General features: G+C 39.7%; 1 protein-coding gene across 1 annotated transcript; it reads right to left on the reverse strand.

Moving 5' to 3' along the window:
* Positions 1 to 15,879: 15,879 nt before the first annotated feature.
* On the reverse strand, positions 15,880 to 16,835 carry Cldn17 (claudin 17). Its single transcript, XM_051150476.1, has one exon. The coding sequence runs from the start codon at positions 16,636 to 16,638 to the stop codon at positions 15,964 to 15,966; it is 675 nt and encodes a 224-aa protein (XP_051006433.1). The 5' UTR covers positions 16,639 to 16,835; the 3' UTR covers positions 15,880 to 15,963.
* Positions 16,836 to 22,234: the final 5,399 nt, after the last annotated feature.

Consider the following 22,234-nt stretch of genomic DNA (forward strand, 5'->3'; position numbering starts at 1 on the left):
TGTTTTGAGAACACCTTGGTGAGGGAACCTTTGCTCTCTGGTTTTGACAGCCCACAAGAAGCCAATTAACTAAGGAGTCATTTCCATTTGCTTCCCAGGTTACCCAGGAACCCAGAATTGCAGGAGGACTGCCTTACGTCACACATAGGAGGAACTTCCAGCTGGAGCCAGGCACACCATTAGGATATTCCAGTGTAGTCAGTATTCTTTGCCCAAGTTAGTTCCACTGGAACTAAAATTTGTTAGGCAGAATATAGCAGGATCCAGGTTTAAATAAGATATTGATAATTTCATAGTTCATTTAATTTCTGAATTTCTCTAAATTAGTTTATGCTTTAAACTGTCCATTTCTCTGACTGTTGTGGTCTTTCCAACTATGGGATAAAGACAAATCTATGCTTTACAACCAACGTTTTTGTAAAATCTGAACACTTGGGAAAGTAAGTGCATCTTTGAGTTACTCATTTAGTCCAAATTCCTGGATTTCCCCTTATATATAAGGTATAAGTAAAGCCCTGCTTTATACTGTTTCTCCAGTAGCTTGTTTATTTATTAATTTATTTATTTATTCACTTTACATCCTGGCCATAGCCCTCCCCCTCCTCTCTTCCCAGTCCCACTCTCCCTTCTCTCTCTGCTCCCTTCCCTATTCCTCAGAAAAGGATAAAACTTAATTGTTTCAATGAGAAAAATCTCTGATTTTCCATTACAATAGATCATATGAGAAATAGTAAAATCACAGTAAAAACCTTCAGAAGCCAGGGCTTGTAATGGGTATTTTAATGAGATGCTCTAAGCTACTAGAGTTAAGAAGTCTTTCACAGAGGGTGGAGCCATGGAAATGCCACCTGGACATGTTCATAGGAGTCTATGCTCAAGACACTATATGAGCTTTCCATGACAGCAAATGTGAGCAGCAGTCTCTGCCACTTTGAGAGATGTCATAATTCAGGGCGGGGCTTCATAATTACAAAACCTTGCAGTCAGATTGATTCTGTCACTGTCATGCTTGTGTAAAACTACTCTAGGAACTGAAGAGTGACTGACTACACATCTTCTGATTGAATTATGTCCTTCAGAAGCAGAAGAAACTTTACGATGCAAGATGTATATTAATAGGAGAAATAAGCATTCGGGTTTTCAATCCTATGTAACTTGAACACATTTGAGTATAACTTTCAAAACTACATAAATTTAGATGACTAGAAAAATCATGAAAGAAGAAAGAAAAGGTTGAAAGATTAAAGTGAATGGTGGATTCCAGTGAGGAATAGTTTTGATTATCAGATTTTTCCTTTCACAACTTCTAATACTCTATATCTTATGAGAGGAGAAGACATGCCAAGGAGGGTTGTGATTGTTTGGTCATTCCCTAGGTCCCAGTTACTGGTCCTGGAGTTAGTAATTGAGCAAGTAACACCAGTTCATTGCAATGCACAGAGCTCCAGGTGGTAACATGTTTTCCATTGGAGCTACCGGGCTGGCAAGATGAGAAGTCACACCATGTTGCTAACATTGATGAGGTGTTAACTAAGCAGAGAGCAGCAAAATACGCCCCAAACCTGGAAGTCCAACTCAGTCCTTGAGGCTCCCAACCGAAGCTCTTATTTGACTTCTGCCTGCTCCACCCAAGGCGAATGCATAGCAGATATGGGTAATTCTTATATGTTTTCATATACCTGAATGATGTCATTAATGAAAGCACGTCAGGTTGTTGTTGTGAAGATTGAAGACTCCTCTTATATGTGGGTTTCCAGCCCACACGTTGTGGGAAAATATTGATAATGTATTCAATATACCAACAAAATCATGCAATTAGACCTCACCTGTCTGTCACGGTGCTGTCACGATGCTGTTGCAGAACCTCATGCATCATCTCCAGTAAGAAGTAGGTGAATATTTGTTGCCTGATCTTTGGTCATAGGGAACTCAGGTTTTTGCCTGGCAGGATACATTTTGTTCAAGTGTCTTATGAACTTCTGACTTACATTGATCTTGTGTGTGTTGCTTCAAAATTTCTTGCCACCTCTAAACTCAGCATCCACAGAACTAGAATATTTTCTGCTACACAAAATCTTGAAATATTTGCAAGGAGTACACATATTTTCCTCAACTCACTTATTATATTCGAGACAAATATTCCTCAAAAGTTCCCAAACAGTTTTTAAACTAATAGACCCTTGAACCAGATTTGAGGTATCTCTTCAGTGGAAAACATACCATAGACAATTCAGCAATTCATATCTAGCCCTTTCCCTTAGAAATGTTGAGAAACTGGAATCTTTGAACATGTAAATATTGGTTTAACATAGTAATAATGGAATAGAATCAACTTTTTGGATAAGTTAAATAGTCGTCACCGAAAGCTTTGAAAACCAAGAGAAGCATCTAGAAGGCCAGTGTTCAATAAATAAATGATGCATCTATCACAGGGAGAGGTTACAGTCCAGACTTCCATCCTAATGCTGAGTTCTAGTTCAGTGTAGGCTTTTTCATCCTTAAAATATGTCACAGCCACAGGCATATGATGAAAACATATTTAAGGGAATCTTTCTGCTCTTTCTTCCTTCTTGCTATCTGCTTCCTGCCTTTCTATTTTCTTTTGGCACGTATAAAAAGCCCACTGTTTACAAGATATTGGATATCCCTGTGATGGTGCTATAAAGCAGGTATACAATGCATAAAATAAGTCTGCTTGATACTTATCTTAATTATCTGTAGCACAGTGCAGCATCCCCAAGGAGCTCCTGGGAGCAGAAACTATGGCACTGTTTGTGTGAGTGAGGGCCCTGGGGTCAGTCAGGTCGGGCCTGCAAGCTGCTAGCTCAGGGTCCCCAGAAAGGTGAACTCATGGAGCATCAACAAGGAATGAGGACACATCAAAATCCCTGCAATGACTAATTTTTTTTTACATCTATCCCATGTGTTATTCTTAGATTTGGCTCCTCTGGTACTACTGTTGGCCAGAGGCAGCTTCACTTTATTGGAATGTGGGCTTCTCCACAGCAGCTCACAAAATAACACATGTTTCCTCCACAGTGCCTGAAATGAAAGTCAAAACCTTTTACAACAATGTAAGAAATGTCATGCCATCAGTCTGTCACTACTGATCACACAGACTGACTGAGCATCTTAACAGGACCTAGGATGCTGAAGATTGGGCAGGAGGAGGCAGCAATGTCCCGGTCTGCCTTGGAAGCTAAATATAAAGTAAATTAAAATATAGCAACATTTCATTTCTAGAGATTGAATTATTTGCATTCCAGTAATGTAAAAGTTGAATCTTCAGAAGCACAGGTTGCTTAAGCCCTGTTAGAAATCAGTCCACTTCTGTTGACATCATCCAGATAGGAAATGGGAATTTATGCACATTGTTTTAGGTGCTTGTTCTGCTAGGCCTCGCACAGTGGAACTTTATTTCCTTTAACCTCTACTGTACACCGCAGAAGCCTGCTTGGTGTCTACAAGGAAGCTGTTTTAATTGCTTTACACCATCAAAATGACAGGAAGACTAAGGCTTACTGAGCCTAAGTCACTGTCAAGACAGTGATTACAGTTCACTGTGATTGACGGAGGACATGGCCATATTTTGGTAGTAGAGCCAAATTTATATTACTTATCTTTTATGTTATGATAAAATAATCTTGCAGTTTATGAGATTAGCTGTTTGTTTACTGACTGGCTCTGTATTCAATACACTATTTTAGGTTCTTTTCTTTTCTTTTTTTTTTTTTTTTGTTTTTATTTTTGTTTTTTGAGACAGGGTCTCTCTGTGCAGCTTTGGCTGTCCTAGACTCACTTTGTAGACCAGGCTGGCCTCAAATTCACAGTGATCCACCAGCCTCTGCCTCTCGAGTGCTGGGATTACAGGCATGTGCCACCACACCCGGCCTCACTATTTTAGTTTCTTTTCCTGTTGCTGTGATAAAATATGCACCAAAAGCAGCTGAAAGGAGAAGGGTTTTTTTTTCCCCTTACAATTCAAGGTACTGTTCATCCTGGCAATGAAGTCAAGAAGCCGATTGAAGAGCATCCTCTCCACAGGAGTAGAGAACAGCAGATGCATGCTGCTGCTCAGCTTCATCTTGCCACTCATAGGGCCCAGGATCCCATCCGGGGAATGATGTCACTCACGGTTCATGTCTTCCCACTTCAATCCATGCACTGAAGGTAATCCTCCAATGAGGACACATCCAGGGTCCTATCTTCCTGATGATTCTGGATTTGGTCATGTTGATGATCAACACTACCATACATATAATATGATACTGCTTGGTACAAAAATAATGACATTATAGTGGTGTGAATATTCTCTCTCTAGAATATTCTATCTGTATTCTAGTTGTAGAACAAAAGGAACATTTTTATTTGTTAAGTCTGCCAATATCTTGAGAGGTCCTGCTATTGCCAACCATCAAGCTTCAGTCCAGAGCAAAAGGATTGCCAAAGGCATGCAAAACTCTTGTCTTTAGCGAGTGTAAACTCCACAGTCAATAGACACCTTAGATTCGTGTAAAAGCACAAAAAGGCTACAAACATCATGTTAGACAATAGAGGGTCCCTATCTGGTCAACTGAAAAGGGTAACATTGGAAGATTTGTGGTTGGGCAACAGAAGATTGAAACCTAAAGGAGCCCTATTTCTCTGTCTTGAGATCAGACAGGAGAAGCACACCATGCAGAAAAAGCAAACAACAAGACAAAACAAACGAACAAACAAACAAAAAAACCAACTCTGGCAAAGATGGGAGGCAGTTTTCCATAATCAAAAACAGAAACCCAGTGGAGCTATATATAAATAACTTAAGAAAGTAACTATGGAAATATGATTAGGAAAGCAAAATGGTAGAGTCCATAAGTCAGAATGTTAGAAAAATTAATTAAATTTTGTACAAGAAAATGATTTATCCATCTATGCTATAGGTAGGAGAGGCCAGAAAGAAAGCAGAAGTAATGTCATTTATATCACTCATGGAGGCAGTGGGTGAGGTTCTTGACTCATTTGGGAAACCCAGGAAATGCCAGGAAGGAAATCCTTGCCTTGAAAACTGAGTTGTGAAGTTTGCTGGGAGGCGGGGACCTCAGAGGTAAAAAAGCACGCATAAAGAGCATACAACACTGGAATTATGGGCTCCTGAGGCCCATTTCAAGAATTGCCAGTAAATCAGCGTGGCTTAAAGTTCTGGGTGTGCTTTTGAACACCAGGAGGTGGCATTTAAAAAGTAGGTGGGGTGATCTCATTAAAAGCCCTGCGGATGTTGAGGTTCAGAAGGCAAGCTGTTCTCTGGAAAGGATTAAGGAGAAAACGCCAGTGAATAGTAAGAGCCTGGTTAGATTTCAGTCTCAGAGAGCGGTTGTGACTAATACACCATGGTGATTTGCAAGAGATCACTACTATGAGGGGAAAAGAATTGAAAAGAAAATACAAACACTATTTATCCACCTAGGTAAAAGAAGGATGACGGTCTGGGCTTTTCAAAGCTACTGAGAATGCGTGTGTAGGTCAGAGGTAGAGTACTCGCCTAGGCTACACTGTTCGTGCCTTGACCCGAGCTCCACAAAACAACACAAACAATAGGAATACCCATTCTTTTCTATTGCAAGTCTACAGACCCTGGAGAGGAAAGATGAAGGGAAGCATTAGGAGTGCAAAGTCAACTTGTAGGTATTACCAAACCCAAGGCTAGAGAAGAAAGCCTCGAAAGTCCCAGACAGCAATTCTTAGCAAGATAGGGTGAGTGTCCAAGACTACAAGTAAGATGAGAAGTGGGGGTTCAGGAGCTACTGCTGTGTTAGAACAGCTTCTGTAATTAAATGATGACTTGCAAGTCACCTTTCTCCTTCTACCATATGTATCATAAGGATGAAACCCAGGCTGTTAGGCTCGGCAGCATGTGCCTTTACCCGCTGAGCCATCTCACCAGGCCTAACATTACATTTTGGGAAACTGATTTTGTGTTTTTGTCACCCCCCACCCCTCCATAGCAAGGCTCTGTTAGGATCTACTACATGGAGATATCACTGTGAGAGATCAAGATGAAAATGAATGGATTAAATAAGATAAGAAATAGCCTAAAACTAATTAAGAAAAAGCAGGATAATCATGCACAAGGTGAGAGGCGAGGTCTGAGAATTCAGGTAGCCAATTAAAATAACAATTATTATCTTCCTGTGGAGAATGAGCTTTCCAAAGAGAAACTCACAGATTGTGATTTTTATTATATTTAATCCTCATCAGATAAGTTAGTTAATTTCAGTTGATATTTAAGATGTGCATTTCAGATGTTTCCCTGGATGAGTGATTATACTTGTTTGAAGCATAGGATACTGTGAGTGATGGGTTTAGGAGTAAAAATGACAAAGTGGCTTCTAAGATGTAGGTATAATTCCAGCTCTGCAGCAAGTGAGACTCCATCAAGCCAGCCAAGGATGCAGTCCTGTTCAGATGTACCTCAGGAGTGATCACTGCAGTTCACTTCAAAGCCACTACAAGTTTAAGCCCCTTTTGTAAATTAGACTCCCACAGAAAACCATTATTCCAATAGAAATGAGGCAATGGTGGGCTTTATGGACACACCTGCAGGCACCCTTTTAAAGTCATCTTGCTGGCTGCTGTAAATGGGCTCAGAGGACATTATCCATAGTCAACCACATGAGATTGTTTGAAGTAAAAGAGGAAACCCACTAAAAGCACAGGGAGTGATAATATGCCTACCTTAAAGAAAATCCTTAAAATTCAGAGTATAGCTTTAGCTTTATGGAGTCGAATTTAGATGAATAACACCTACAAAACCGTTTCCACTTACAAAGGTGATTAATGCTAAGCCTTTATCACACACATGGCTTGCAAATATTATTTCACATTTTATAGGTGGCCTTCTTGTTTTGTTGACTGTTTTGTCTGCTGAACAGGAGCTATTTCTGGACTATGTAGTTACTGCAGGTGTGTGTCTACATTCCTTGCTTCTAGCTAAGCTCCAAATAATAAAGCTACACTAATGTGTTAATAGCACACATTAACATACTAGTGGCTTTGAGGAGCTTAATGTCCAACAAGGAATGGAAGACACCTTTTAAATATTTGCATATAAGCTAAGATATGTAATATGAAGATAAAGCTGTAGAGTCCATTGCAATGCTTCAGAAAACGTTAGTGCACTGGTGAGGACACAGTTCTGTTGAGCAAATTCCTCCAACAGACAACAACAAAAACAGCTTTGCATCCTGTTTCAGCATGTTCCCTGTTCTGAACACTTCGCACACCTCAAGCTGATCGCTGTTGTAGATTCTTACCTGGGTTTACTCAAAGGGCTTGAATATCTGCATATCCACTTCTGCGTTTTTTAATTGTTATGATTATGATATAATTACTTCATTTCTTCCTTACCACTCTTTCCTTCAAACAGCCCCATATCCATACCTATCCATACCCCCACTCTTTTCAAATTCATGGTCTCATTCTTCCATTAATTGTTGGTAAGTACACACAGACACACACACACACACACACACACACACACACACACACACACACACACCCCAAAATAGATAACAACAACCTGCTCAGTCTGTAAGTTGTTTGTAACTTTGTTTTTTTGAGCATGCCATTTGCCATTAAATAACCAACTGACTTGTGTTTTCTTTTCTACTTTTGCCTTCCTCTGGGCCAGGCTTGGTTGACTGCAGTTCTCTCAGGAAGCATGCCCCAAGCATCTTTATTCATACCCTGTCTCCTGCATTCTGAGAGAACCTTGATCTCCTATGGCAGTTATAATAGATTGGATCATGTTGCAATGCTTTTATGATTCATCTTTGTTTATATGTCTTGTTGCTTGACTTTTCTCTCCAAAGAATATGAGTTTTCATTGTACACAGGGAATAGGAGATAGAAGTAACAAAAGAAGAGGTTTGCAGTTTGGTAAAAGTTGCTTATGGCTTGGAAAAGCCTATTGAAACTACTCAGTGCCCTAATGGTGAGTTTATCTAAAGGTGGAAGCACCTACTTTCCCCCCTCAGATATTTAGATTTTTTTATTATTTTTTTATAAATTTATTTATTGACTTTACATCTTGGTCATAATCCCTCCCCCCTCTCCTCCCAGTCCTACCTTCCTCCTCCTCCTCTTGCTCCCCCTCCCCTATTACCCAGAAAAGGAGAGTCCCCACCACCAACCCCAGCTCATCAAGTTGCATCAGGACTCAGTTCATCCTCTTTCCCTATGATCTGGCAAGGCATTCCTGTCAAGGGGAAGTGATCAAAAAGCAGGCGACAGAGTTCAAGTTAGAGACAACCCCCACTCCCCTTACTAGTGGACCTACGTGAAACTTGTGCTGTCAATTGGCTATATCTATGTAGAGGACCTAGGTCTAGTCCATGCATGGTCCTTGGTTGATGCTTCAGATGCTGCAGGCCCCTCTGGGCCCTGGTTAATTGGCTTTGCCCAATGTTTGGTGGTGAGTCTCAACATCTGTACAAACCACTGATGGGTGTGGCCTCTCAGAAAACAACTCTGATAGGTCCTGTCTACAAGTATAGCACAGTATCAATTGATAGTGTCAGGGGTTTGCTCTCTTTGATGGGGTCAGTCTTTGGTTGGGCGAGGCATTGGTTAGACATTCTCTCAGTCTCTTCTCTATCTGTTCTATCTTTATCCCTGCAGTTCTTGTAGGTAGGGTAAGTTTTAGACCTGAGTTTTTTTGTAGGGAGGTTGTTTTTCTCCCTCCTACTTTTTAATAGTGTCACAGAGAGATAGCAAAACAATTTTGGAAAAGTTTGTGTAGTCCACTAGGACTCTCAAAGACATTCTTTCATATTGGAAAGACATTGGAAGAGTAGAAAATGAATGAAAGGAAGAAAATAAATTCTATTGCCACTGATATATAGTTGTACTAAAAGATAAAGTCAAGTCAAGAGAGCATTACTCTTTCAACCATAGCTCTAGAGAACAGTGATTTGTGTACAAATGTGTTAGAACAAATGTAGACTGCATTTAATAGAGCTTGGAGTTCATTTGTATGTTGGAGACTTCAAAAAGGATTACTAGAATGTCTGAGGTGGCTTAGAATACTGAGCACCTCACCACCACTCATACGCAATGTGAAGATTCTGAAAGAAATGAAGTGTCTATATAAATTGTAACCTCATTTTAAAAACTCTAGGAAAACAGGGGTTAAACCAGAATGAAAAGTCATTCCAACTCTTTAAAAACTAAATAAACTGTGGCTTTTAAATGAAAAAATGTTGAAACAGACATCTTGAAAAACATAATGAACATTATTTTGCCTCCTTTTATGTCCAACAGGACATTCAAGTGAAATGCTTTGTGGATGGAGAAAGCAAAAGACATATAAAGAGCTTAAGGCTTGCACTGCTTGGGGATAATAATAGTAATTATACATTACATTTACATAATGTGTTGTGATTAAGATGCTTTCACAGGCACTGCCTCGCTTTATCCTCACAGTGGCCCTCCAAGTAGAGGGAGTGATTCCCATCAGCCTCCTTTGTGAAGAGGAAGGGAGCTATACAGCCTGTGCCCTTTCAATATGTTCTCTGAGACAGTGGGGAAGCAATGTCCTCACAGTGTGTCCTTAGAAAGGAGAGAAAACCTCCTTGTATTAATTTCTTTTATAACTTGTAAATTTAAAAAAATAATAGAATCAATAGTCTACCTTTTTGCTTCCATGTGTAAAGTTTTGTTTAGATATAGTTCAATTTAGATATAGTTCACATATATAATATTATGCATATGGTTTTTGTTCTAACAATGAAAAGATTGAGGCTCAGTTTAGCTGGAGGAAGCAAATAATGAACTCAAATCTCCTAGATCAGTGCTTTGTCTACTGAGCCTTTTGGGCTTTCCTGAAATAGGGGCACTAAGTGGGTTCTCAAAAGGTAGGTATATACAAAAAGAAGGCAAACTGTGTCTTTCCAAAGTGTATAGACAAGTGGCAATAATAATTTTTTAAAAAAATAATTAAATTTGAAAGGTGCAAGTTAAAACAACAAGATTATTGACATGTATTGAGGATCTCAATGAATTGGATATTTTAAGGGATAATGAGGATAAAAGTCATTACAAGGGCACAAAATGTAATGTGAAAGGTAGAAAAGGGAAGGGCAGTGTTTCAGTTGTGAATTTTGGACTTTCTGACAAGGAGTACTAATGGATCCCAGGCAGTGTGAGGAAATAGTTGAAGGGTGAGTTTTTCTCAGGTAGGTTAGGTCTCCAGAATCACGGCTGGAATGTGGTATGGCATGTGTCAGATATCTTGACTGAAGAGGAGGTATCTAGGGACACTCCCGAGACTTAGAGACTTAGAGTTTTACCAAGTTGGCAGCCTTGGCTTGGAATCAGGGAAGAAGAGGGATATTTAATGTGGCTGCAGGGTTCCCAGTGCTTCTGAGAGTATCCCTCACCACCTAAGTGCCAGTGCTCACAGTATGTTTTTCTTTAGGATGAAACTGAGTGTTCCCTTTCCTTAATGTTTATTCTTTATGATTTGTGGGGGATCACGAGGTCATGTTGTCACATGTTCTCCCTGGATATTGATACAATTTAGAGGTGAAGAATGCTGTAGAACCTTCAGATGATGTTATGTGAAAGAGTTGGTGAAAGCAGATCACTGGGGACCTATCTGCCAGTTCTAGCTTGGTCCCTTGGTTCCTCCCTTGTTCTCTGTGCCTTGATCTGCTGTGATGTGGAAAGATTCTCACACAGACCCTTATCATCATAGCTTCTCTACCAGACAGACTGAAATCTCTGAAACACGGAACAAATATAAACCTCCCCTGCCGGCTTCTCTATGTTCACAATGATGCCTTCCTATCAGCTCTAACCTGTGCATTGATCTTTCCTTGCATATATGATTGCTTCTTCTAATCTCATTTCTACCACATAGTCCCAGAGTCAACTTTGCTATTCACGGTGTGTGCTGATATATATGCCTCAAAGAAAGTATTCTTTGCCCTACCAGGTGTGTAGAGCCTGACCTCATAGTCAGCATGTACCCCAGGATGCATGTGCCCCCAACACAAAATTGCAAACTTACTCAAAACACCTCAAAATTTATTCTTATAACTTGATTGCACAATTCTCAAGCATATGATGTCAAAATGTCAAATAAACTTGAAAGATATCAGATACACCTTTATCATATCAACCATGTCCATGATTCTGCTGTGGCATTATCTACTTTTTAATCTTCTGAGTAATTGTTTACATGATCAATTTTGCTAGAAACTCTTGGGGTTCCCTAAGTCACCGTCTTAATTGAAACCACAGCTTTGCTGCATTTTACAGCCTGCTTTTTACATGTTATTTTGTCTGGAATGGTTCCTTAGTGAACAGTATCTATTAAATAAATATTTTCTTGGAAATCCTCTTTTAAAGCAGTATTAAAAGTGCAAGACTACTAAGAGATCTGATTTCCCTCAGGTGCCATATCTTATTATATGCTGATTAAATTTTCCTTCATTAATTCATGAAATATTCATTATCTGTAAATTGTTGCCGGCTCCCAAGTGCCAGGTGTTTTGGCTTATACATATAACTGTTTTAAAGAGTTGTACTTAACTTTTGTTTTGTTTTGTTTTGTTTTAAACTCTCAGGTTTCTGTAAGTTACTTAATGAAGACTTACTTTCAGTTCTTTGGGTCTGGGGAGTGGCATGTGTTTGATTGCAGACTCCAGACCCACATGAAGAAATGCAACTGGTGCCAACTGGAGGTTTCACCCATACTAACTAGTGTTCATGGTACCAGAGCTTCGTGGTATTCTGCATGATACCAGAAGAGCAAGGCAAACACCAAACTAGCTACAAACTATGCCGTCTACAATGTTGAGCTGCCTGCACGCTGTGCTACATGCTGTGGGAGCAACCAGCAACTATCTGAATGGCTTTAAGGCCCACTCCAAAAGATGAAACTCATCCCTGACACTGCTCAGGAGGATAAGAACCTAAGACTGGATAGGTCATGAGCCTAGGGGAAAACCAAATAGTGTTCCACCAAAAGAACAACAATAAAACAACTCCTAACAACATTCTGTTATTCTCACGGACCAGTGACTTAGACAAAATCAGAGAAACGTCCCACTGACGTATGGGAACTAATACAGAATCACACAACTAGACAAGGATAAGAAACCTTAAAACACTCAGTCCTAAGTGGTATCTCTCTGTCAAATCCCTTCCCTCAGGGCTCAGGAAGCTACACAGAAGAGGAGACCAAAAGATTGTAAGAGCCAGAGGGGATGGGTGACACCAAGAAAACAGTGTTTTCTACATACAACAGGATTGATACACATATGAAATTACAGAGACCAGGGCAGCAGACACATGGCATTCACAGGTTCAAGCCAGAAGTAGCCCCAGTGCTAAGAAGATTAAGTAGACATAATCTCATCTCACCAAAAGCTTTTTTTACCAGTTTCCAACCATTTGCAAAGGCAAAACCATTTTTTCCAGTAGGCATACAAAACACACTTAAAAGTATGTTCCACGACCACTAGTAGATGGCCAACAAAAAATAGCTCAATGACACCTTTGTAGATATTTTGCTGTTGTTTCCTATTGTTTTGTTTGGGCATTGAGAAAATTGAACAATGTTTTAATTTTCTCTTTAAGCAACAGTTGTTTTTTTTTTTTTTTTATATCCAGCATTATTTAGAAAAGTCACCAACTCAAAGTAATATAGAAAAGATCTGTGGCATTTAGCTCAATTTAATATCTATAATTTTTAAAACAATAATTTTTATTTAAGAAATTTAATGTTATTATATCATTTCTCCTGCACTTTCTGCCCTCTGCTCCTTCTCATGCTTTGGAATATGTTATAGGTGACGCCTCTGCACCAAGGATGACAGTCCCATTACCTGCTTTACATAGAATATTGTTATCACAAACTCCATGAGACAAAGGTGAAAGGACTGTTATTAGTGGAAAGACAAGGATACAAAGGACTTCTCTATCACACGTGTGTGTGTGCGCACGCGCGTGTGTGTGTGTGTGTAAGGGGTGATATTCTTCATTCTCACAGTGGTTTAGTTGTAGAAACCTTGGCAAGACTTTCTGTCTCCATCTCTCAGACTAAACACATCACATATATTCTTACCACTGCTTTATGTCCTTATGTCCTACATGGATTGTTGAAAACTCATCCATGCCCCCCACTACCACCCCCACCCCCCACCCCATATAAATCACGACATAGCTCTATCTGGCCTCTTCTTCAATCTGCTTGAGAGTTTCTCATTTTCCCGAGTCCTGTTCTCAAGTATTTAAAAAATAAGAGGAGCTGCCCTCCACGTGCTCTAAAGATAATGTTATTTACTGCCTCTTAACTATGGTATTCTGTTTCACTTTTTTTTTTTTTTTCCTGAGGCAGAGTTTCTCTGTGTAGCTTTGGCTGTCCTGAACTCATTTTGTAGACCAGGCTTGTCTCAAACCCACAGAGATCTGCCTGCCTCTGCCTCTCAGAATGCTGGGATTATAGGCGTGAGCCCTACCCCCACTGCTTTAATTTCTTAGGAAATCATTTTATAATCCTAAATTTGAGCAACTAATGGTTCCTCTGAGCTATGCTAGAGTTTTCTCAGGACACATACATTCAGATTGAAGAATAGTAACTGCTTTTGTATTTCTTGAGTTCTTTTGTTTTATCTCTTTCCTGAGGAATGGGTCCATATTGGTTAAAACCTGCAATTATTGTACAGTCTGTTCATCACTTAGAAATCAATCTTCAAATATTTATTAAGTCTAGACCTAGTAATCATGTAGGGTTTTGCATATTAGAAATGTCACAAATCCTGCATCAACTCTATGAACTTGGTAATACATAACAAGATTTCCACAAAGTTGAATTTCAGTCAAACCTGAGGGAATAAGAAAGTTTTTGGATAACCCAGGTTTGTGATAGGTACTTTTCGTTTGCAATGTGTCTTGAAATTTACTGAAAATTAGTAAGTTCATTTTGTTGTATGAGAGAAAATATCACAGCCCACTGAAAGATTAAAAATTAACATTTCAGAAGGATGCCTTGCCTTGATTAATGGAAGAGCAGGTAACAAATCTCTTGGTGAGCTTTTGCATAATATTTAGTGGCTAATGCTGTCTCATGACTCCACCCAGAAATAAAACTTGTTCTCTCTGATGCACTGGCCAGCAGAAAGACATATTCCATTTAGGATTAAGGGGACATTCTTGTAATGCTAATTGTTTCTAGGTGAATAAAAAGGCAAGACAAATGATTACCTGACAACCATTAAGCATCTGTCTTCACTCTCTTGATGGCTTACCTACTCAGCTGTGTAAGATAAATGACTACTTCTCAGTACAACCATATTAGATTTCTACCGGTAAAAGAACGTCATCAGAATACCTCTCTGACATGACTATATTTAAAATACTGTTATTGCTTTTATTTGGAAATATTTAGTTATATTCCATGTCACCTTTAACATCTTAATGTTTTGAATATAATTTTGTTTTTTTAAATGGCTTGAAGTAATGAAGACTTGGTTGGTTTGTGGACTATAGTAAGAGTTTCACACAAGATTTAGTTTTGGCTTATTGTTAAACTAATGTTCCAGTTAATAGGTTAACTCATGGATAGATATGCATTCTTCAATTAATCTTGTAACTAAACAAATCAACATCACTGGATTACATAGTCATTTTATTAGCTTATTATATTATGATAAACATGAACACAAAAAGATTTGGTGAACAAGCTAAAACCTTTTTGTGAAATTACATTCTGAATATTAAATATTTTATTATAAAATAAATATGTCATTTAAGGATTAATGTTGAATATATAAACAAACACTAATTCACAACATAGCAAAGCCATTAGGAGCCACTCACAAGAATAGATTTGCATCACTAAAACTTTATGCGCATCTTAAGCTTTCAAGCCCCTCACCACTTTTAACCTTGATATTGTTATGTGCACATGGGTTGCAAAAAACTGAGAAAACGTTTCAAGCAAAACAAAATGCATCGGCATCACTATTTGTCTACTAGAGAGTAAGAAAAGTGGGAGTTATTTCAGCCTGACTAATCGTCTGAATAAGCACCTTGGCTCTTCATTTTTCTGCACATGTTTAGACCTGTACCCTGTACCCTGTACGCTGGCGTCAGGTGAGGAACTGGCGCCATTCCTTCAGTGCTTGAGTCAGTAAATCCCTTCAACAAGAAGCTCATCTGTCTGATTTATTTCTTTGCCTAATCCAGCTGGACGATTCAGTTTGCTTGAATGTACAAATCACAAACTTTGGGAGTACATTATTATAAATTATTTTCTTTGAATGGCTGGGTCTAAGAAAGATTAACCTATGTAAATTGAACGCTTTGAAAATTATCTTGCATAGAGAAACCAGAACTCTTTTATCCTTTTTTTTTTAAGTTGAATTTTCAGTATGAGTTTCCCAGAAGAATTTTTTAAACGTTATTTGATTAGTTCAACCAAAAGTATTTATTCTGTGAACTTTTCAAGACTATTTCTTTACAATTATCACCATTTAGCTATTACTGTGTATGCAATAAAAAATTTGGAGTGAAAAATCACAGGTTACCATTGAAATTATGTTTATGTTTTATTGATGTGATATATCATTTGAAATTTTACTTTTTTATCAGAAAACATGACAAGCAAAAACGAATAGAGCATCATCACATGTTCATAACGAGGAATATACTTGGTATTTTACTATATAAATTGAAATAAGTATTGAGTTCAACGAGCGTGAGCGCAGATAATGCATAGGAAATCACAATGTCCAAATGAGTCATTTATATTCCTACCTGAGGTTTAAAAAAAAAAACACACACACACAATCGAAACTTTCATCTCAGTCTAAATCTATTATGAAGGTAGTTCTTCTGCCTGATGTACTCACAGTTTCTGGGACGGCTTTATAAAACACTTGAGCATAAGCCATGGGCTGATGTTGGAAGCACGCCTTAGACATAGCTCGTGGAAGTTTTGCTAGGCATTGTCACCTTCCTCTGGTTATCTTTTTGTGGTACACGATATGCTGGGGCTGGATATCTGTACCACCGATTCCTTCTGTTACAGCAGCAATAACCACAGAGGAGCCCCCCTCCGATGAAGAGGACAGCCGCGGTCGCCCAGCCAAGGAAGAGTGCTCCTCCGAGCTCTCGCTTCTGCCCTGCATGGATGTTTGGGTCATAGAAGTCCCTGATGATGATGTTGGCGGTCCAGGACACTGGAATCAGAACGAAGATTCCAGTGAGAATAAAGAGTACTCCCGAGGTTCCCAGCAAGTAGGCTTTGACCCTCTCACTGGAGCCGGTGCACTGCATCTGTTTCATGCCGCAGATACCAATAATGAGAGCAATCAAGGCAAGAGCCGCCGCCACGCACATGAGCGCACGCGCTGCTTCCAGTACTGGTGGGAGAGCCAGTATGGAGTTATAGAATTTGCACTGCAGTGTAACCATAGCTTGCTGGATGCAGTTCATCCAAAGTCCTTCCCAGATCCTCTCAAAGATAATAATGTTGCTGCCGATGAAAGCCGATACTCTCCATTGAGGCAGAAGCGTTGTGCCAACCGTCCCAACCAAACCGAAGAACCCAAGAACCAGTCCAGCAATCTGAAGGGGATAAAAAGCCATTGTCTTTTCTTCTCAGATTGGTCCCAGCCTGGAAGGGCAGAAGATGCTCCAGATGCTGAATGTGATGGGCTCTTCCAGTCTAGAGGAGTGCCCGGTCTTCTCCACTCCTGGGGCCCATGATGTGTTAGTTCAAATCAGCAGCAGCGCCTGGACTTGGCTTAACTTGAAGTACCTGTTGTGAGTTCTTGTGTGCTGCTCCCGCACACACCTTCATTTCTGTTTGCTTTATTCACTAAGCATATATAATTCTTTCCCAGCCAATAAGAATGTAGCCAGAGGTGTGTCAAGAAATACTCTCTTCAATTTTAGCATTTCTCATGTTATTATTGTCTTAGCAATGCTGTAATTAAGTACCAAAGGCTCCATTGTGCATTGCTAATTACAGAGCTGAAAACATCCATCTAAAAAGCAGTCTGATATGAAAGCATAAATATATGTGGTTAAGGCAGAATTCGAAGATGTCAAAACTGGGCCACTATTTCTGAGAGAAAATGATAACCATTCTTGACTTAGGCCACTAGTTTCTTCTTGTGCAAAGCCTCTTTTCCCAATGTTGTTCGTGAACTCTGAGTTTACTAAGACTTATGGATCAAGAGAAATGTTTACTTATATTTCCTCAGGATTTCTATTAAGACTAAGAATACTTAGGAAGAGCCCTTGGCACGGGATTCAAATTTCACATTTACTCTTCTGATGCTGAAAGGAGGGACCTAGATCACTGCTTATAATGTTTTGAATATGCTAGCAATTATTCTATTAGCTGCTTCGTGGCACCTCTCCCCCTGCTGAAAGACACTTCACATGCAAACTGTCATTAGATTGTTGTTCAATGACAGCTTGATGACATCGTACTTAGGGAGGCTGAAAGGTGACATTCCACTTTTTTTTTGAAAATTTTAAAATTGCCCTTTGAGCTGCTGTATCACTCAAAATTTTCCTGTGCACCCATCTCTCCAGAGCAAGAAGGTATCACTGCAGTTTACAACCCGCATCTTACATTTACTAGACACAGAGTGTGAGCTCTACAGTGTTTGGGATGATATCTGTCCAGGGGCAAGCTTTGCACTCGCTCCCTGATTTCCTGCCTACATTTCATCTGATTCAAGAGCAGGCTGGAGAGATGCAATTGTAAAATACTTTCATATGAATCTGACATTTGACCACCACCTTCTCTCTGTTTATCTCAAACTGTTTTCAAGCAACATCCAACTGTGCTTGTTTTGAAAGTCATGTGCGACTTCTGCACTCTGGACTGCATTTCCCTGGGCCTCACAGTAGGAGCATGGACCTTCCTAACTGTTTGGTACATCCCGTGGGAATCATTTTAATCAAATGTAAATGTGTCAGCCAGCCTTTCCCTGGGAGATATTGTAATGGGCAAATGATCTTCCATTCTAGCAAAGCATAGACTAAAGAACTAATGGGTAGGCCAGCACTATCAGACGTCTGTAGTCATGGGTGTTAAGGATGGATAGGCTGAGAGCTCCCTCCCTGTAGGGCGTGAGTCACTGAGGAAGGAGATGATCTGAGTAGTTGACAGCTTCCGGCAAGCAGCCAGGAAGAAGGGCTTTGGGACCCTTTGTTCTGGGTCCTGACACACAAGTTTAGCTGTTCCCACCCTGCCTGGATTGGCCAACAGAACTCCGATTTTGCAACCTTCAGCTCTTCTTCCTGGTTCCCTCTGCTTTTCCTCATTCCAATTGATCTCAGTCCTATTTTCACTTGGTTGTGGAAGTTTCCAGATTGCTGTTCTTTTCCAGCTGCTTGATTTCTACCACTCTCCTTCTCCCCTCCCCTCTGCCCCCCAGTGAGAGCATTTGGCCCATCTTAGAAGCATACACAAGTGAGAGTGTGTTGACGTAGAATAGAGTGCCATATCCTGCATGTAAGACTAATCTCAGAATCATAAATAGTTTAAGAACCTTTGGCATGTGTGCTTAAAAGTCAGTCCCAGTTGTCACCCTGCCTTCACTTCTTTGCTCCGGAGAAGAAATTGCTTTCCTCTCAGTATTGCTAAGGCCCCCATCACCTGCAACCTGCTGTGGAGACATCTTCCCATGCTCCATTTTCTCTTTTCTTTACACATGAGCCCTTTCTTGTTTTCCAAGTTGCTCTTTAGAAAACAAGCATATCCAAAGATCTTCCACTCTATTTTGAAAAAAAAAATACTATATAGTTTTAGCATAGAATAAAATCACTTTGCCTATTTTCTTTCCTGCCTCCAAATCTGTCACTATTAAATTGATAGTTTCTTTATTGTTGATTACTAATATTGCACACACAAACAAATATATGTATTCACAAGTATGTAAATGTAACCTGCTGAGTCTTTTTTGATGTTTCTGTTATATGATTTTAGGCCTGACCATTTAGACTTGAATATCTTACAAGGAGGCTTACCCCTGTGTGAGTCTAATTTTTCCTCTCTCATCATCCGTTTCCAGTAATTCTTTGTCTAAGGGCGGGAACCCTTCAAATTTCCTCTCTTCCATATTAGCATGTCCACTGACATTGCCATTGTTCCAGTCTTGTTTATGTACCTATTTCTCGAAGAGACTGTTTCACAGCATACTTCCTTTTATACAGTCCATTAAAACCTTTCTGCCCTCTCTTCCACAAGGGTCTCTAAGTTTCAGACGCAGGAGCAGTGATGGATAAGTCCACGGGGGCTGGGCTTTTCATGATCTGTTAGTCTATGCATTATGTCCAGTAGTGGTTTTCCATAATCTCCGTGTGCTATAAGCTTCTTTGATGAGGGGTAGTAGCTATACTCATCTGTGGATGTCAAGATAGGATTTAGAATTTAGTTGGGAATTAGGACAGTTTAGCTAAATGACAGTAATAGATTCTTTGCTAAGGTCAATGGCCTCATTAGTCCCCAGAAGTAGCATGGGTTTCTAATAGCAGTCATGATTTCCCTCTATTGAGTGGGCCTTAAATCCACTAGGTAGCTACTGGTTATCATTAGCATGTGAGTGCCACTTAGTCTACATTTCGGTATCCTGACACACTTGTGATTGCTGGGGATACTGGGTGTTATGACTGAGTAGAATTATTAATTGCTTCCTTCTTCTGTCAGGTTGTGTAGTGTTTTCTGGTACCATGGAAGCTAAACCAAAGGAAGGAGGTTTTCAAGGTGATCCAACTTGAATCACCCAAATTCTGTGTTCTATATCTACAGTGTTTTCAACAATAGGGGCATCCCTTCTACCTCTGAGGGGAAACTGTGGGCTAAATCAGCAACCTCTGTTGTATTGGGAGTCATTAGGACTCCTTTAAAAAAATATGTAAAAAGAAATTTCTCGAGCATACTACACTTCTTTTCTTAGTCTTTAATTCTTGTGGTGAGCACTGTCAAGCCAAGTGGCTTAGCATCCTTTAATCTACCTTTGTGTCTGTGTCTGTATCATTGATATCTAAATTCTGAGTGCACATTACTGGTCATGTATGTACATTCATATTTTATTTCACTTGCACTTTTGTTTTCCACACACTGGAGTCAACCTGACATCACTGATGCTCCAGTGTACTGGAAATGTGACAAACCATCCAGACATACTGGCTAGTATCACCAATGAGTCCCACCATAGTTTTGTTTTCTGGGTCTTTCTGTAATTAACATCTTTTGATGAAAGAGAAAAGAACAAATGTTGGTGAAGATAGTCAGCCCTATGATATCGCTGCTAACCATTTTGAGTGGGCTTTTAAATCTCTTAAATCTTCTGTTGTATGAAAAAAGAAAACACATAATCACAATACCACTGAATTCATGGGGCTTCTTTGAAGATTACATTTATATGATGTGTGCAAAGTTTCTGGCCCCTAGGGAACACGCAGCAGAAAATGTCTGCTATTGAGACTCACTTTATTTGCTCCTGTCATATTATCAGGCTGGCTACCCCTTTATCTTTAGCTCATTCTTCGACTGTCTTTTGAGGGGCATGGCTAACCGTGTCTGTTTTCTTTCAGGGTTTCATATACACCTCAATACACATGGCATCCCTCTACCCTTTCTTTGCATCATCACCATGGCCAGGATTTCTACTATTTTCAGACAGGCTGTAATTTCTGAAGCTTTTAGCTCTAGCTTGGACTCTCTCTGTATAACTCTCACTCCTCATTATTATCTTTTGCTTCTCGGCTCTTGAGTGAGTGGAACCATGTGGAAGACTCTGTGAGACTGGATCCTGAGGTTTCTTCTGGTTGCTGAGAGTTCCGCAGCAGAACACTTTCAGTTTGCAGAGTCCTTCAGATGCTGTCTGAAGACAAACATACAGCCAAGCCACTCTTTATTCATACGGGAAGCCCATATCCAGTGACTAATTAATCATGGAATGTAAAAGGCCAGCCTGACAGCCCCAACCAGGGATTTAAAGTGAGTGGGTCTTTGAGTTCCAGAGTTCTCTTTGGAGTCACCCGAAGTCCTTATGGCATGTGTACCACACTGGGTGTCTCTACTGTTCCAGCCTCTTCCTTCCTGTCTCTTCTCAGGCACTGAACCACAGAAAACACACTGTATTAATCTCTGCCAGTTTGCCGGCATCTGATACACCCCAGTCATTCATTGACACCTTATTCCAATCTATTAATTGTGTCTCCTAATCTAACACTTCTCTGGTTTGACCCTTCAATATTCCATTTGGAATCATTTCAGAATGATTTAAATGAACCAAATAAGATTTATTTAGTCCTTTTTTTCCATGGTGTAACTTTTTTTGGTCTCTATTCCATAAAAAAATTACAACTACCATGCTAAACTGAAACTGCAATATGTTACGATCTTACTTCCATATTTAGTGGTTCTTGACAGCTCTAGAGGATAAGTACAAATCCTTCAACATGACAATAATGTAGGCTTTGATCTTTTGAAAACCAACTTTATTTGGAGTTCTTTAATGCCTCTACCTCCATTCCAATCTACCTACCTTAGATAGGCGAGAAAGAAGACTAATAGAGACAGGGAAAGATAAGCCTTTTTTAGACTCAGTTCCTTGGGGTGATTACACTGCTCATGGTCAGGATTCCAGGAGACCTGTTAAAGAGCAAACCAGCAATTAAGCAGAAGAGAGCACAACTGCAGCAGCCAAAACCTCGAAGCATTCTCTGGAACATTTCTCCCTAGGAGCATCTTGAAGTGGAAAGATGAACAGCCAAGCAATTCAAGAGCAGTTGATCTTTGTTATTTGGACTATTTATACTCACCCATAGTCCGTACAGGATGTTTATTGACTGGCAAAGATCATGCCCCTGCAAAAGACAGCCACCACATTAGTTGATTGACCATTTATTTTGCTGTTCGTAATCTTTAGTCTTATGAGATTCTACGTGATAACAGCTGGCCTTATTTCTTGGCTGACCAGAGTCATATTTAGAACGTTCTTCCATATGTCTGTCTTGTACAGTACTCTAGTTGCAGAGTTTCAAGTTTCACATAGATATCCTTGGTTAATTTGGAGTAGACTTTTGTGTGATCTGAGGAAACAGAATCTCATTTCATTGTGTTTCATTTAGACATTTTACCCAGTATTCTTTGTCAAAGGTGCTGTCTTTGTTCAGGGTGTATGTTCAGCATATTTAAAACAAATCAGGTGGCTGT

The sequence above is a fragment of the Acomys russatus genome, chromosome 8 (assembly GCF_903995435.1).
Source record: "Acomys russatus chromosome 8, mAcoRus1.1, whole genome shotgun sequence".
NCBI classification, from domain to species: domain Eukaryota; kingdom Metazoa; phylum Chordata; class Mammalia; order Rodentia; family Muridae; genus Acomys; species Acomys russatus.